This window comes from Lepidochelys kempii, chromosome 1, assembly GCF_965140285.1.
Source record: "Lepidochelys kempii isolate rLepKem1 chromosome 1, rLepKem1.hap1, whole genome shotgun sequence".
Classification (NCBI taxonomy): Eukaryota; Metazoa; Chordata; order Testudines; family Cheloniidae; genus Lepidochelys; species Lepidochelys kempii.
The window spans coordinates 81,561,400-81,579,304 of NC_136380.1; the positions used below are offsets into that span (position 1 = coordinate 81,561,400).

General features: G+C 46.2%; 1 protein-coding gene across 14 annotated transcripts in view; it reads right to left on the reverse strand.

The window, feature by feature from the left end:
• MYCBP2 (MYC binding protein 2) overlaps positions 1-17,905 on the reverse strand; it is a 414,963-nt gene that overhangs the window by 144,835 nt on the left and 252,223 nt on the right. For all 14 annotated transcript variants that reach the window (XM_073347171.2, XM_073347218.2, XM_073347180.2 and 11 more), the window contains 3 exons: positions 8,564-8,613; positions 3,016-3,188; positions 2,432-2,576 (listed from right to left, as the gene is read on the reverse strand). In XM_073347171.2, coding sequence (XP_073203272.1) covers positions 2,432-2,576; positions 3,016-3,188; positions 8,564-8,613 — 368 coding nt within the window. The remainder of the gene's footprint in view (positions 1-2,431; positions 2,577-3,015; positions 3,189-8,563; positions 8,614-17,905) is intronic.

Below are 17,905 nucleotides of genomic sequence, written 5' to 3' on the forward strand. Positions count from 1 at the left end.
TGAATAGATATGTGGACAGAGTTGGCACCGGGATTTGTTGCAGGGTTTGGTTCCTGGGTTAGTAGTTCTGTTGTGTGGTGTGTAGTTGCTGGTGAGTATTTGCTTCATGTTGGGAGGGTGTCTGTAAGCAAGGACTGGCCTGTCTCCCAAGATCTGAGAGAGTGAGGGATCGTCCTTCAGGATAGGTTGTAGATCCTTGATGGAGAGGTTTTAGTTGGGAGCTGTAGGTGACGGATAGTGGCATTCTGTTACTTTCTTTGTTGGGCCTGTCCTGTAGTAGGTGACTTCAGGGTACCCTTCTGGCTCCGTCAATCTGTTTCTTCACTTTAACGACTCCAATGAGAAACTGCAGAACTGGAATTAATTTGCAAACTGGACACCATCAAATTAGGCCTGAATAAAGACTGGGAGTGAATGGGTCACTACAAAAAACTAAATTTCCTCCTGCTGATACTCACACCTTGTCAACTGTTTGAAATGGGCCACCTTGTTTACACTGCCTCATTAGCACTACAAAAGTGATTTCCACCCCTTATCAACTGTTGAGAATAGCCCACTTCCACCTTAATTGAATTGGCTCGTTAGCACTGACCCCCCACTTGGTAAGGCAATTCCCATCTTTTCATATGCTGTGTATTTATACCACCTGACTGTATGTTCCACTCCATGCATCTGATGAAGTGGGTTTTAGCCCACAAAAGCTTATGCCCAAATAAATGTATTAGTCTCTAAGGTGCCACAAGGTCCTCATTGTTTTTGGGGATACAGACTAACACGGCTACCACTCTGAAACCTGAGCGACTATATAGGTTCTCTAACTACGGGATCCTCTATTTAAAGTGTGGGTCTACTTTCAGAAAGCAACTCTAAAAATGGCATGCTCATAACTTGCTGATTTTATATGACATGTATTCACTTTACATGTAAAATACTATTTTAAGAACATAAATACATAAGAATGGCAATCATGAAGTGATTCATCCCATCTTTCAGTCTCAGCATCAAGCAGTCAGAGGCTTAGGGATATCTGGAGCATAGGACTGCATCCCTGCCCATCTTGGCTAATAGCTATTCATGGACCTATCCTCCATGAATTTATCTAATTCTTTTTTGAATCCAGTTATAGTTTTGGCCTTCACAAAATCCCTGGCAACGAGTCTCACAGGTTGAATGTTCATTATGTTAAGAAGTATTTCTTTTGTTTGTTTTAAACCTGCTGCCTATTAATTTCATTTGATGACCCCTAGTTCTTGTGTTATGTAGAGGGGTAAATAACACTTCTGGAGTCACTTTCTCCACACCAGTCATGATTTTATAGACCTCAATCATATCCCCCCTTAATCGTCTCTTTTCCAAGCAGAACAATCACTCTTTTTAATCTCTCCTCAGACGTAAACTAGTCCATGCCCTTAATCATTTTTGTTGTTCTTCTCTCTATCTTTTCCATTTCCAATATATCTTCTTTTAGATGGGGAGACCAGAGCTGCACACCAGTATTCAAGATGTGGGCATACCAAGATTGATATACTGGCATTATGATATTTACTGTCATCTTATCTATTCCTTTCCTAATGGTTTCTAGCATTTTGCCAGCTTTTTAGACTGTCACTATACACTGAGTGGATATTTTCAGAAAACTACCTACAGTGACTCCAAAATCTTTTTCTTGAATGGTAACAGCTAATTTAGCCATGACCATTTTGTATGTATAGTTGGGATTACGTTTTCCAATGTATGTTACTTTGCATTGATCAACATTGAATTTCATCTGCCATTTTGTTGCCCAGTTTTGAGAGATCCCTTTGCAACACTTTACAGGCAGCTTTGGACTTACCTATTTTGAGTAATTTTGTATCATCTGCAGATTTTGCCACCTCACTGTTTATCCCTTTTTCCAAATCATGTACGAGTATGTTGAACAGCACTGGTTCCAGTACCAATTCCTTTGGAACACTGCTATCTACCTCCCATTCTGAAAACTGATAATGTATTCTTACCTGTTTCCTGTCTTTTGAAAGAACTTCCCTCTTATCCCATGACTGCTTATTTTGCTTAAGAGCCTTTGGTGAGGGACCTTGTCAAAGGCTAACTTCCTAACTTGCATGCTGAAAGTTGGTTCTTTTCTTCTTACACATCACCACCAATAATAAAGATCATGCAGGCCAAATTAGGTCCTTAGCCATACCTGCATAAATCCATTATAGACTAGAATGATTTAATCTGGATAAAATGGGGTTGAGCAAGCGCAATTAACCGCATAATCTAGACATAGTGGTGTTGCACCAATGTAAGAAAGTCCCACAGACTACCCAAATTTCAGAATGCCACTTTCTGCACTAATCAAGAATCTTGTGTGTGATATCAACCAAAAATGCTGACAAATTTACTGCAGGATGAAAACAGCCAAGAGTTCTAGTTCATACACAATTACCTTCATACTGGGAACGTGAACAATATCTCCATACTGGTCTTTTGTTTGCACGGTAATAGTAGTTGGCCAACCACATCGTATGTCATCCTTGTTTAGGATTAAAGATGTCTTCTGAGGATCAGCATATGAATCTGGCTGAAGCCATCTAGAACAGAGCAAAGTTAAAAAATATTTAACATAACATTAGAATGTTTTGTACTACCTTCTAATCATAAGACAAATACAGAGACCTAACAAAAAGCCTCTAGTCATACTTGTAATTAAGGAGCAAAAACAGAGTCAAGTCTGAAGTAATTAAATATTTTTCATAATGACCGTATTAATAAAAACCCAAGGCCCAAATTAACAAGGCCTTTCTAATATACAGATACCAATAAAGGGCACAGTTATAAAAATGTATTACTACAGGATAAGCAAGAGGGCTAAAACATGTAGTTTTCAAATTCCAGTAATTTGAAACATAAATAAAACCATGATCCTAAGCAAAACAATACCTAGAAATGGTTTAAGTTCTATATTTTGCTACCGTGGTTAAAAATGAAAATAATGCAATAATAGGCTCATTCATACAGCGCACAAATCACCTTGCAAGCCGTCCACCACTAGACCCTGGTACACAGACTATGAAATCATCCAAAAATGACTGTTCGTTGCTTTGCATCTGAAGTGGAAGGTTTCCTTCAAGAGCTTCTAAGATGGTTGGTGAGTGAGACAGTGCCAAACCTTTTCCAAGAATGCCTGAGTGAGATTTACACACCTTTAAAAAAAAAAAAAAAAGATTTTCAGCTAAACAAATCTCTTACATGTTGATGTTTTCAATTATGTGACAACACTGGTAAAAACAGATTTTTGGGGTAGGATTCCACTTCACCTGGAAAGCAGGACACCATCTCCATACTCTCAATGACAGTACAGTGATCATGGAAAATGTCTTCTCCTTTGCACACAAGGAGGAAGGCCTTCTCCTAACAGAAACAGGGGCTGCAGCAGTGCCAGTGTGGACCCAGGGCTTGCAGCAGAGTCAGTCACCAGGCAACCTAACTAGTACAGCTGGCCTGCAGTGGGGCTACCTAATTGGCTACTCCGCCTGACTGGTTGGTTGAGTCTGAAGACTGATTCCAACCCAGAAGTAGCAGCAGTCCAGCATTTGCCTATAGCTGTGACAGTTCCTGTGCCTACTTATTCCCAGCCTTGGACCCAGTTTGCCTCACTGCAAGTAACCCGGTTCTGACCCTGGGCTCTGGTTCCTGACTACAGCTCTAACCCTTGGCTTTAACACCTGGCCACTGACTCCAGATCTGATCCTGGGCTCCAATTCCTGGCTACTGATTGCTGCTGTAGCCACCAGATCTTATTCCTCCTCTAAACACAGGGCACAACTGGGCTTGTCACTGATGCCTCCTCTGCTATCTTCTGTTCTATAAGGGAAATCTTGATGGTTTGTGTCATCTCAAAAGATAAACCCGCTTCAGGGCCTGGGGGAGAAGTGCTGAGAGGAGGAAAAAAAAAAAAAGAGGTAGACTTAACCCTCCCGGTAGAAGAGTCCTCTTCACTTCCAGGAGAATACTGTAAGTAGCTCTTCTACTTGCTTCAGTGAAAATGTCCCAAAACAAATTAAGTAAGGGGCTCGAGATACAGCCAATGGAGAAGAATCCATCTTAAGGAACTTATTTTTGATGGGATACAATATAAAAAATCCCTTCTAGGGGGAAGAGAGAAGCTGGATAGGCCAGGGAATTGCCCTGTATCCAATGTCCCACCTCATAAGGTGGCTCACCTCCTCCCATCTGAATTCCTTGTCCTTTAACTGCTCTCTTCCTTCCTCCCATATGGAGGAGTGTGTAAGAAAGATGAGAGTCTGAAGAGTGCAAGAATACTCCCCTTCGTGCGAGTGACTAAGGAGCTCAGAGCAGTGGAGTACCAGAGTACTGTTGCACACCATTCACCAGCACTGTGCTAATACAGGCTACCTCTGTCCTTCTTTAGTGGCCCATACAATGGAGGACTGAAAAAAAAATGCTGCAGCCAAGGCATGGTGTCATGATCCTGGGGGTCATCGTACTCCAAACCTCCACCCAATGGCTTACGGGCATCAGCTAGAACTGGAACTCCCTGAAGCTCAGCTCAGATAGAAGGTTCCAACTGGTGAAACACTGGAGCTCCTGAATGGCCGGCTCACCCTACTTAAGTTGGAAGGAGGACGTAGTCTTCCATACAACTGGGCTCCACCCTCCTTTGGCATGCTCACCCAGTGCTACCCGCACCCGTCTCCTGACCCTGACCTCCTGGTTTCCTGATTAAACATGATTCTTGGTATCTGACTCTTGCTTCCTGACCTTTGATTCTGAACCCCAGCTTGCATGAGCACCCGGTCCCCAGTCCTACGCTAACCACTAGGCTTGGCCATCTACATCCCAGCACTGAAGGGCATGACTTGTTCTTCCTGAACTGTTTCTTCTCCTCTAGGTTTTCCCCTATTTTACCATCCTGGTGGCTGAAGAAGATTCAAGGCCCCCTAAATGGTGCAAATCTATGGCACTAGTTACTTCTCCGCTGTAAACCTGGAAGCAACGGGGGCATCTGCCTGCAAAAAACTCAGAAGGGAGGGAGATGATCATTTATCCTGATTTGCCATCAGCTGTTAGCTACACAGAAGGTAAGCACACAACTCAGCCACCTGTGTGAGTTAGTCACACCAACACTACTCAAAGAAAAATAATTTTATATCAAAAATATTATATTTAATAAAAATATAAGTAAGTCACAGCTCCATTTTGCAATATTTATGTTTGAATATATGTTCTGAAAACTTTACTATAATGAGTGCTTAATGTAAATATTAAACAGATAATAAACACTTCCATAAAATCCTTTTAGCTTTCTTCTAAATACTATCGCACAAGTAGTGGGATGCCCTCCTTTTGTCCATATTCTCATATCTCCCCCACCCCCACGGAAAACATTCCAATCAATGAGTGTGCCCCACAAGATAATTTACTTCCATATAATATGACAATTTAAATCAATTGGTAATAAATACTGCTTCTCTTTATGAAAATGAGACCCCAGTTCTAACAAGTAAATAGAAGCATGGCTCCATGTAAGACACTATGGTTATGTCCACACTGCAATTAAACACCCATGGCTGGCTTGTGCAAGTGGACTTGGACTCACAGGGTTTAGGCTATTGGGCTGTTTAATTGCAGTGTAAACATTCAGGCTCAGGCTAGAGCCCAGGCTCTGGGACTTGACAAGGTGGGAGGGTCCCAGGGTCCAGCTTTCAGCCTGAGCCTGAACACCTACAATGCAGTTAAACAGCTTCATTGCCCGAGTCCCACAAGCCCAAGCTGACTGACACGGGCCAGTCATGGGTGTTTAATTGCAGCGTACATATACCCAAAATAAACCAATAGGGGACAATGGACCTATCTAATGGCTGTCAAATGATAATTTGGGCTCATTATTGACCTATGTTGTGTTCAAATGTAAACCTTAAAAGGCTTTGTATCCCACTTATAGGTCAAATTCCTTCATCCCATCCCTGTCTTTCAGTAAGACTATATTTCATTTCAGACTACCTCCCTCTTAATACAGAGAACTAACCATCAGAAATAAGATAATACAAAAGAATCACTATGCTAAGTCAATCAGCTATTAAGAACTACCAAAGGATGACTTTAGTAAAGCTTTTGATATGGTCTTGCACGACATTCCCATAAACAAATGAGGGAAAAGCAACCTAGATGGAGATACTATCAGGTGTGTGCATAACTGGTTGGAAAACCGTTCCCAGAGAATAGATATCAGTGGTTCACAGTCATGCTGGAAGGGCATAATGAGTGGGGTCCTACAAGGATCAGTTCTCGGTCCGGTTCTGTTCAATATCTTCATCAATGATTTAGATGATGGCATAGAGAGTACACTTACAAAGTTTGCGGAAGATAAAACACTAGGAGGGGTTGCAAGTGCTTTGGAGGATAGGATTATAATTCAAAATGATCTGGACAAACTGGAGAAATGATCTGAAGTAAATAGGATAAAACTGAGTAAATACAAATGCAAAGTATTCCACTTAGGAAGAAACAATCAGTTGCACACATACAAAATGGGAAAAGACTACCTAGGAAGGAGTACTGTGGAAAGGGATCTGGGGGACATAGTGGAACACAAGCTAAATATGAGTCAACAGTGTAACACCGTTGCAAAAAAAGCGAACATCATTCTGGGATGTATAAGCAGGAGTGTTTTAATCAAGACATGAGAAGTAATTCTTCCACTCTACTCCATGCTGATTAGGCCTCAAATGGAGTATTATGTCCAGTTCTGGGCACCACATTTCAGGAACGATGTGGACAAATTGGAGAAAGTCCAGAGCAGAGCAACAAAAACAATTAAAGGTCTAGAAAACATGATCTATGAGGGAAGATTGAAAAAAAATGGGTTTGTTTAGTCTGGAAAAGAGAAGACCGAGATGGGACATGATGATAGTTTTCAAATACATAAAAGATTGTTACAAGGAGGAGGGAGAAAAATTGTTGTTCTTAGCTTCTGAGGATAGGACGAGAAGCAATGGGCTTAAATTGCAGCAAGGGAGGTTTAAGGCTGGACATTAAGAAAAACTTCCTAGCTGTCACAGTGGTTGTCATAAATATAAAGGGAAGGGTAACCACCTTTCTGTATACAGTGCTATAAAATCCCTCCTGGCCAGAGGCAAAATCCTTTCACCTGTAAAGGGTTAAGAAGCTAAGGTAACCCTGTTGGCACATGACCCAAAATGGCCAATGAGGGGACAAGATTCTTTCTAATCTGGAGGGGGTCGGGGGGAACAAAGGGTTTGGTCTGTCTGTGTGTTGCTTTTGCCAGGAACAGATCAGGAATGCAACCTCACAACTCCTGTTAAGTTAGTAAGTAATCTAGCTAGACATGCGTTAGATTTCCATTTGTTTAATGGCTGGTAAAATAAGCTGTGCTGGATGGAATGTATATTCCTGTTTTTGTGTCTTTTTGTAACTTAAGGTTTCACCTAGAGGGATTCTCTATGTTTTGAATCTTTTTACCCTGTAAAGCATTTACCATCCTGATTTTACAGAGGTGATTCTTTTACCTTTTCTTTAATTAAAATTCTTCTTTTAAAAACCTGATTGATTTTTCACTGTTCTTAAGATCCAAGGGTTTGGGTCTATGTTCACCTGTACAAATTGGTGAGGATTCTTATCAAGCCCTCCCCAGAAAAGGGGGTGTAGGGCTTGGGGGGATATTTTGGGGGAAGATGTTTCCAAGCGGGCTCTTTCCCTGTTCTTTGTTTAAACGCTTGGTGGTGGCAGCATAAGGTTCAAGGACAAGGCAAAAAAGTTTGTACCTTGGGGAAGAATAAGCTTAGGGGGTCTTTCATGCAGGTCCCCACATCTGTACCCTAGAGTTCAGAGTGGGGAAGGAACCTTGACAGCAGTTAAGCACTGGAATAAATTGCCAAGGAAGGTTGCAGAATCTCAATCATTCAATATTTTTAAGAGCAGGTTAGACAAACGTCTGTCAGGGATGGTCTAGATCATACTTAGTCCTGCCATGAGTGCAGGGGACTGGACTAGATGACCTCTCGAGGTCCCTTCCAGTCCTATGATTCTATGATGACAAGATGTATGCCTTCCTACTCTTCCTCCACCAAGAGGCAATTTCTCCAAAATATCAGTCTTGGAAGAATTCACTTTCAAAAATGACTAGTCTTTTTGGGTGCTTAATGAGACAACTTGAAAGAGCATATTTTTCAAAGGCCGAGTGCTTAGCATATATTTTTGAAAAATCAGACCCTTCTGAGATGTCAAGTTGGGCACATACAATTCAGACACACAAACATCACTATTCACTTTTGAAAATCTTATCCAGAGCTCTTAATATCCACCCAATCATGTTTATACCAGTAAATAATGAACTACTATGACCCAGTAGCTTGATTTAAGAGCCTTTTCATTGAAGGTTTCAAAAGCAGTTTTACTGTGTTTACTAATAATGGGTTAGCTTCCTTCATACTGCCAAGATCTTCCAAACAGGTTTCTTCTCTGGCAATCAGCAAAAAGAAAGTGACAATGGAAGTTAGCACCAAAATGTCTTACGATGTTAAAAGCAAAGCTATACCTGCAACGCAGCCTCTTCAAGAATTTCAAGATCTTCTTCAAATTCATTAGCTGTTGTACAAATAAACAGAAATGCATATACGGTTAATATAAACAAAGATAAATCTACATACTTTCAGTATTTTAAATTTGGTTCTAATTCCATTTAGCAATGCATTTTATATTAACCTTGTTATGAACCTAAAAAACTTTCCTCATTTTGCTCAGCCCAGCCATGTGAAAATGTTCGAAGGTTACACAGCACTTCTTAATGAACAGATAAAATATTATTTTCATGCAATACTGTAAACATGCAGTATGGTATAATTCAGTGTACAAACAAATATGACACTAATTTATATAAAGAAAAAATTATTCTTATATCTTTAAATATATTTTCTCCAAAACAGTATGTCTGGCAATTCTGTGCACATGGATAGGTGGTCTACCTTCCAGTGATTTTGGAGGCAGTTAGAGCTGACTTCCAGATGGCAGTAGTTAGGACCCATCCACCAAATGCTCCTCAGAGGAGCTTATACAAATAACTGTTTTAAAAAAACATAATAATGCTAGCCAATTATTAATTATTTTGTAAAAATTAAATCCAAATGTGTTCAATGTAACTGTATTCCATACTTCTTTCTCAGACACAGTTCTAAACTTTGATTCCAGGGTGGCCAGAATTCACAATCATGCTGTTTTAGAGAAAATAAATTTACAGGGAAGGAAAACATTTTTCTACTCTTTCCAAAACATGTCAGACAATTCTGCACACACAGGATGTAATCACTAGTGAGATAAGAGAGGAACAGAAAAAGAAGGACTCAAGTTCTAATGCATTAAAAATGTCCACAGATGTAGACACCTGTATCAGAAGCTAAATCCACTCAACGTAATCAAATAATGAATAACGTTCATTCAATATACTGATCCAGGCAATTGTAGCAGTTTGGTATGATACTTGCTTTTTTATTTTCTTTAATTAGTGCAGGTGCTGTGTCTGTAGAGGATATCATCATTAATCTTGTGGAGTGCACCTTCTTGATACCTGCTGCAAGAGCTTAATATAGTGGTGGGAAACCTGCGGCCCGTCAGGGTAATCCACGGGTGGGCCACGAGACTGTTTGCTTACATTGACCGTCCACAGGCACGGCTGCCCGCAGCTCCCATTGGCTGGGAATGGCGAACCGCGGCCACTGGAAGCTGTGGGCGGCCATGCCTGTGGACAATCAATGTAAACAAACTGTCTCGCAGGCCGCCAGCAGATTACCCTGACAGGCTGTGTGCGGCCCATAGGCCGCAAGTTGCCCACCACTGTCCTTATAGTGCTTCTTGTATGCTTTAGATATGCAAATGAAAAGTGACCTGCAAAAAGGGTCATTAGCCACTTTCTCCTTGTGTGAAAAAGCACAAAAGAGAAATGTGGATTTCTTACATATTTAAGAGTTGATGTATGTTTTAATTAACTGTCCTTCTCACTTCTGTGCAGTGCTATTATTTTTACTTCAGCTACATGACATTGGACAAAAGAGTGCTATCTTCAGGGCCTTGTTGAATGTAGATGTGACCTTAATCAGGAAGTATTCTGAAATCTTCTAAACCATCCTGTCCGTGAAATGTACCGTATTGGTCCACTACTGATAGTCAAAACTCAGACATCCTAATTCCCCCAATTCTGCCATCTTTCTACATATATCTATCTATCTTTCATCACCATAGTCTTACAGTCATAAATGGATTTTATTCTCACAGCCCTGCTGAGGAGGTAGGGAAGTACTATGACAATTTTTTACATGGGAAATTGAGGCATAAAGTAGATGAAATTACTTGCCCAAGATCACACAGGACACCTGTGAATGGCCAGGAATTGTACCTAAGGTCTATTGAGTCCCATTCCAGTGTCTTATACACTAGACTTTCCCTTCCATCCCACCTTGGACACTATGGTTGTTACCTTAACAGTTAAAAAAGCAGAAGGATGGGGAGGGCAATGGTTTAAAGAGAGTACTACTGAGATCCTGCAATTCCAGATTTTTCTTCTGTTGTAGACACTTATCTCAGCGGATTTAAACATTATTGTTGCATGTTTTCAAAATGCAGATATTGCTAAGGAAATGTGTTAGTATTCCTGTGCTCACCATACGTTACTGAATAAAGGAAAACCTAGAGATGAGGGATTTAAAAAAAACCAAACCAACAACAATTTCACAAATGGTTGCCTAAAATAAGCATCCTAAATCCATACTTAGACATCTGAACAAATGGCCAAATTAAAAAAAAAAAAAAAAAAAAGACTTTGCTCTCTGGCCTATTCCCCTAAAAAGGGAAACTCTCTAATTGCTTAACTTTTGCAGGGAAGAGGAAGACGTGACCCATCCTTCTCTCAGTTCTCTCATTTTCATATTTATATATGGCAAATTAGGAAAAAAAACAAAAACCCCACAACTCAAGGCAGGTTCTTGTCATCAGGGATAAAGGGAATAAAATTATTGTTGTAATTTTTACTTGTAGGAGGCACTCAGAATAGAGAAATGGGAGCCACATAAGAAATTAGATAAAGATAGTTCAGATATCAAGGCCCTAACAGTGGGAAAACAGAATAATTTTGGCAACAAGTTTTTTCCCCAGTGACAACTTGTTCAGAGCTTGTCTTCACTACCGGGGTAATTTGATCTAAGTTTCACTATACTACAGCTATGTCAATAACGTAGCTGGATTCGAAGTAGCTTGGGTCAACTTACCCCAGTGTCTTCACTGTGCTGAGTCGACGGGAAACTCTCTCCGGTCGACTTACCTTAATCTTCTCGGGGAGATGGAGTACTGGGGTCGACCAGAGAGTGCTCTGCCGTCGATTTAGCAGATCTTCGATTGCAGCAACAGCAATCTCCCCGGTAGTGAAGACAAGCCCTCGGGCACCTATCACTTTCCTGGATAGAGGATTTTTTTATGCAGCAGGGGCTCAAACCTACTGATAAATTGTCCTGCAGGAACTGTAACAAACTACAGATTGAAGGGTTATGGCAATTCATTTCCTATTCCATAGGCCAATACTGAGTCCAAGTTGTATTCTCAAATATACTATTGATACATTAAAAAAAGACAGTTACTTCTGGTGTTCTTCAAGATGTATTGCTCATGTCTATTCCACAACAGGTGTGTGTGCTCGCCACATGCACCGGTGCCGGAAGTCTTTCCCCTAGCAGTACCCGTATGGGGGGAGCACCCCCTGAAACCCCTGGAGTGGCGCCTGCCTGGTGCGGTATAAGGGGACCTGCGCGCTCCCCCCACCCTCAGTTCCTTCTTGCCAGACAACTCCAACAGAGGGGAAGGAGGGCGGGGTGTGGAATAGACGTGTGGAATAGACATGAGGTAACTGTCTTTTCTTCTTCGAGCGATTGCTCATGTGTATTCCACAACAGGTGATTTCACGCTATATCTGTTGGAGGAAGGTAGGAGTTCACAAGTTCCCAGGATGGAGGACAACCCTGCCAAACCCGGCGTTATCCCTGGTTTGGGGAATGATCACATAGTGCGAGATGAACGTGTGAACCGAAGACCATGTGGTGGCCCTCCAAATGTCCTGAATGGGGACATGGGCCACGAAGGCAGCCAATGAGGCCTGCGCCCGAATCGAGTGTGCCCTCACAATGGGTGGCGGGGGGACACCCACCAGCTCATAACAGGAACGGATGCACAAAGTGATCCAATTGGAAAACCGCTGAGTGGACATCGGCTGGCCCCTCGTGCGCTCAGCCGAGGTGATGAACAGCTGCGAGGACTTTCTGAATGGCTTGGTCCACTCGAGGTAGAAAGCCAGAGCCCGCCGCACATCAAGCATGTGAAGACAGCACTCCACACTGGACGCGTGAGGCTTGGGGCAGAAGACTGGTAAAAAATGTCCTGACCCATGTGGTAGGCGGACACCAGCTTTGGGAGGAACGTGGGGTGTGGGCGGAGCCGGACCTTGTCCTTATGAAAGACCGTGTATGGTGGCTCGGAGGTCAGAGCCCTGAGTTCCGAGACTCGCCTGGCAGAAGTGTTTGCAACCAGGAAGGCCACCTTCCACGAGAGGTGAGACCAGGAGCACGTGGCCAGTGGTTCAAACGGGGGCCCCGTGAGACGAGCCAACACCAGGTTTAGGTCCCACTGAAGGACCGAGGGTCTAGAATGCGGAAAAAGATGGTCCAAACCATTAAGGAACCAGCCAGTCATAGCATGGGAAAATATTGTGTGCCCTTGCACCGGCGGATGGAGGGCCGATATGGCTGCCAGGCGCACCTTTACTGATGGGGGCGCCAGACCCTGGGCCCCCAGGTGGAGGAGATAATCAAGGATAAACTGGATCGGGGCAGCCACAGGGGAGACACCCTGGTCCGCCACCCACCTAGAAACCCGGGACCACTTCACCAAATAAGCACAGCGAGTGGAGGGCTGTCTACTTTCGAGGAGGATGTGCTGAACCTGTTCTGAGCACGTCCTTTCCTCTCCACCTAACCACTGAGCAGTCACACCGCAAGGTTGGGATGGAGGTGGCGGCCCTGGTCCTGAGAGAGCAGGTCCGGGCGGAGCAGCAACGGCCATCGCAGAGCTACTGTCAGGCCCGTGAGGGTCCCGTACCAATGCTGCCTGGGCCACGCGGGGGCAGTCAGGAGAACCCAGACCTTGTCCGTCTTTATCTTCTCCAGGACCCTGCTGATTAGAGGGAATGGGGGAAAGGCATAGAGAAGCCAGCCTGACCAGGACAGGATAAAGGCATCGGAGATAGCGCCCCTCCCCAAGCCTCCCCTGGAGCAGAACCGGGGGCATCGCTGGTTCTGCCAAGTTACGAATAGGTCCACTTGGGGAGTTTCCCACCTTCGGAAGAGCCTGTGGGCCACTTCCAGGTGGAGGGACCACCGTGTTGCAAGCAAAAGTCCCTGCTTAAGCGATCCGCCCTCTCATTCTGGGCAGCCGGTAGGTGGAAGGCCTTCAGGTGGATGTTGTGGGCTATACAGCAGTCCCATAGCCTGAGGGCTTCATGGCAGAGGATAAGGCCTCGCCTTGCCTGTTGATATAGAACATGAGGCAGTGTTGTCCCTGAGGACCCTGAATACCTTGCCCTCCAGGTGCGAGCAGAAGGCCATACATGCCAGCCGCACTGCTCTAAGCTCCTTTACATTTATACCTAGCGTCAGGTCTTGAGCCAACCACAGGCTTTGGCTCTGAAAGTTCCCCACACAGGTCCCCCAACCCAGGTCCGACGCATTGGACACCAGCTCCAACGACAGGGCCCTGTCCCTGAACGGGACCCCTTGGAGCATGTTGTTTGGGGCGGACCACCACCGTGGAGATCTTGTCCATCCTGTCTGGGGCCTGGGAGAACTTCGAGGCCAACCAGAGCTGGAGAGGCCACATCCTGAGTCTGGCGTGATGGACCACGTACGTGCAAGCCGACACGTGACCCAAGAGCTGCAGGCAAACCCTGGCTATTGTCACCGGGAACCTTTCAGGGTCTCGAATCTGTCTGATGGGAGAGGCGCCCTGGCCAACGCTATGTCCGGGAGCGCCCCGATAAACTCCATGCGTTGGACTGGGACTAACGTGGACCTGATGTTGTTTACCAACAGGCCTAAGGTGGTGCATGTGGTCAGGAGGAGAGCCACATGATCCCTCACCTGCAACAGGGAGGTGCCCTTGACAAGCCAATCGTCCAGAAAGGGAAATATCTGGACCACTTGCCGTCTGAGGTAGGCCGCTACCACCAACATGCATTTTGTAATCACCCTGGGGGCAGTGGACAGACCAAACAGGAGGATCGTTACTTGGTAGTGATTCTGTCCCACCATGAAACAGAGGAAGCACCTGTGCCCCTCAAATACGTTGATGTGAAAGTACACGTCCTGTAGATCGAGAGCAACGTACCAGTCCCCGGGATCCAGGGAGGAGATGATGGAAGCCAGGGAAACCATGCGGAACTTGAGTTTCACCATGTACTGGTTCAGACCTCGCAGGTCCAGGATGGACCTGAGCCCCACCTTGGCCTTTGGGATAAGGAAATAACGGGAGTAATACCCCTTGCCCATGAACTCCTCGGGCACCACCTCTATCGCTCCTAGTCCTAGGAGCCACCCCACCTCCTGCTTGAGCAGAGCTTCGTGTGAGGAGTCCCCGAAGAGGGACAGGGGCGGGGGGTGGTTGGGCGGCGAGAAAGTAAACTGGAGGGTGTAACCCCAGAAGATGGTGTTGAGGACCCATTGGTCTGAAGTTAGCCGCAGCCATTCCGGGAGGAAAGCACACAACCGGTTGGAGAAGGGAAGCTTTATTGGGGGTAGATCCCTGATGAGGACTGGTGGGATGCCCCCAAGTGTCCCGTCAAAAGTGCCTTTTCCCCGCCTGCTTGCCCTTGGAGGACCCAGGCTGGGGGGCAGGCCGAGACTGCCGCTGAGGGCGTCTTTTAATAGTCCCGCTGCTTCTTATGGGCAGCCTCATACTTTGGGAGGGCGATCTGGGCGGGAGTCTGCTGCGGCTTGAACTTAGGTTTTGCAGGAGCCAGGAGATAGAAGCCCAGAGTCTGGAGGGTCATGTGGGAGTGTTTCATGCCATGCAGCCTTGTATCTGTTTCCGCCGCAAACAGAGCTTTCCCGTCAAACGGGAGATCCTGTATGGAAGACCACACCTTGCTGGACAGCCCAGAGAGCAGGAGCCATGACGCCCGTCTCATGGACACCACAGAGGCCATGGATTGTGCGGCTGTGTCCACAGCATCCAAGACTGTCTGCAGGGGCGCCCTAGCAGCCGCTGCCCCTTCCTCCACTAGCGCCTTGAACGCCTTCCTATTTTGGGCAGGGAGCCCCACAGATTGAATTTGTACCTGCCCAGGAGAGCTTGATGGTTTGCCACTCATAACTGGAAGCTCGAAGACTAATAAATTTTCCTTCTGAAAAAGTCCAGTCTCTGAGCGTCTTTGTTCTTTGGGGTCGGGACTGGCTGACCCTGCTGTTCCCTGTGGTTGACCGACTCGACCACCAGGGAATTGGACGCTGAGTGGGTATACAAGTACTCACGCTCCTTAGTGGGTACAAAGTACTTGCGTTCCTTCTTAGAGATGGGGCCAATGAGGCCGATGTTTGCCACAGGGCATTTGAAACCTTAGCCACTCCTTCATGGAGAGGCAAGGCCACCCTACCCGGTGCCGACAGGGACAGCACGTTAAACAGGGAATCTGGGGGCCTTGAGATGGAGGCTTGCTGCCACCATCTTTAAGAGTTCTTGATGGGCCCTGAACTCCTCCTGTGGGGCAGAGCCACAATCACCTCCTCTGGGCAGGGTGAGAAGGCTGGTGTGGTGCTCTAGGTATCAGCTGGCACTGGAGGATCCACCACCTGGTCGGACTCTAGGCACAGTGCCGAGGACGTATGTCCCACCGACTCCTTTCTTGGGGATCTGGGGAGGGAGGCTTCCGAAGCTCCAGCCACTGAGCGAGCTCCCACCGGGGGCTGCGCCGGAGACCACGGTGCCCACTGGTACCATTGGGCTGGCAAAGACACTTGGTGCCACTGCACGTGCTGTGGCACCGGCGGGGCTGGCTGTTTGGGTTGGCTGGCCCATCAAATGACAGCTACGAATGGAGGCTGAGCTGGCATAAGATCTGCTACTGTTTCTGGACCGGGAGAAGTGGCGGTGCTGGGATCTACGACGGCCCCAGGACCGCGATCTCAATGTGGAGGATTGGTATTGATGGTAACAGCTGCTCCGCGAACGGCCTCGATGGGCAGACCCATGACAGTGAGACACCGGTGATCGATGCCCGGGGCTGCAATGTCTTGGCTGAGACTTGGAGCGGGAGTCTGAGCGGGAAAGGTGTCGACTGTGCCGTAACCAACTGCAGTACCTCCTCCGAGACGAGGATCATTGGCGACGCCTGCCGTGTTCCTGTCGATATTCACTCCTTGTGGACAAGTGGTGCCAAGAGTCCTGGCCAGACGGAACCCAGCCAGACAGTCTTGTCGGTGTCGAGGGCGATCCACATGGACTCTGCCCCAAACGGTCGCTGGGTGGTGAATGGCATTGGGAATGTTCCCTCAACCGAGACCGGTACCGGGCCGGAGGTGACTGTGGAGATCCCAGTGGTGGCTTGCCTCTGGAGCATGGGGTTGACATCGGTGGCACTCTGGGCACCGGCATGGACATAATGTCTTGGGCCGCCTGGAGGGCTTCAGGCGTGGATGGCATCCGGACATCCAGAGAGGCCTGTTCCGAAGGGGCTGGGCTACTCTGCTGAATGAGAGTCGAAGGCCTGGGGCCCAGTGGGGATCGAGGACTGCCCAATATGGGCCTAGCCTCTGTCTCAGACTTCCCTCAGTGCTGCTGCAAAGAGGGAGTCTTTCTGGCCCTCTTGGCGTGCCCGGTATTCGGAGAGTGGCGCTGACTGATTGATGGCACCGGAGGGTCGCTGCGTACCGACGCCGCGGTGCAGGGTACTGGTTCGGAGTGGCATGCCGGAGTCGGGGTCAGCATCAACTACATCAGGATGGCCCACAGCCTAATGTCCCTTTCTCTTTTGGTCCGAGGCTTAAATGACTTGCAAATCTTGCACCTTTCGCTGATATGGGTTTCTCCCAAACAGCACAAACAGTCTATGTGCGGGTCACGTCTTAGCATAGAACGCCTGCAAGAGCCGCATGACTTAAACCCCGGGGCACGAGGCATGCCCCGTCCCGGGCTCACTGACTAACTAAACAGCTAACTAACTACAGATACTCACACTGAACGAACAAACAGTTCTGGGGACAAGCTACAGCAAAGCTGGAGCAGAGTAATTCCGACGCACCTTCACTGGCGGCAAGAAGGAACTGAGGGTGGGGGGAGTGCGTAGCTCCCCTTATACCGTGCCAGGCAGTCGCCACTCCAGGGGTCAGGCGCTCCCCACCTACGGGTACTGCTAGGGGAAAGACTTCTGGCACTGGTGCACGTGGCGAGCACGCACACCTATTCTGGAATACACATGAGCAATCACTCCAAGAAGAAACAAGAAGCAGACAATTGTTAGTCAAAATTTTCCTTGGAGCAAATGTGAACACACATACAAAAGTAGCTGGGGTCACATACACCTCACTGCATCATCCATTGCCAGAGTTCCACTGTCTCTCCTTCCAGACCAGCATTAATTTGCCTTCCTGTTTGGGACTGACACAAACAGGTCCATGCTGAGCTCTAGTAGTGAATCATCCAGTGGAAGGTCATATTGTTCACACTATTTTCCCCTTGACTTGTGGACTGTCTTTAGCTACACCATCTTTAGTGACCAGAAGTGAATGGAATGGAATTTCTTTCATATTCAGTTGATCTGATGACCAACAGTGTAAAGAAAAAAAACCCATGAACT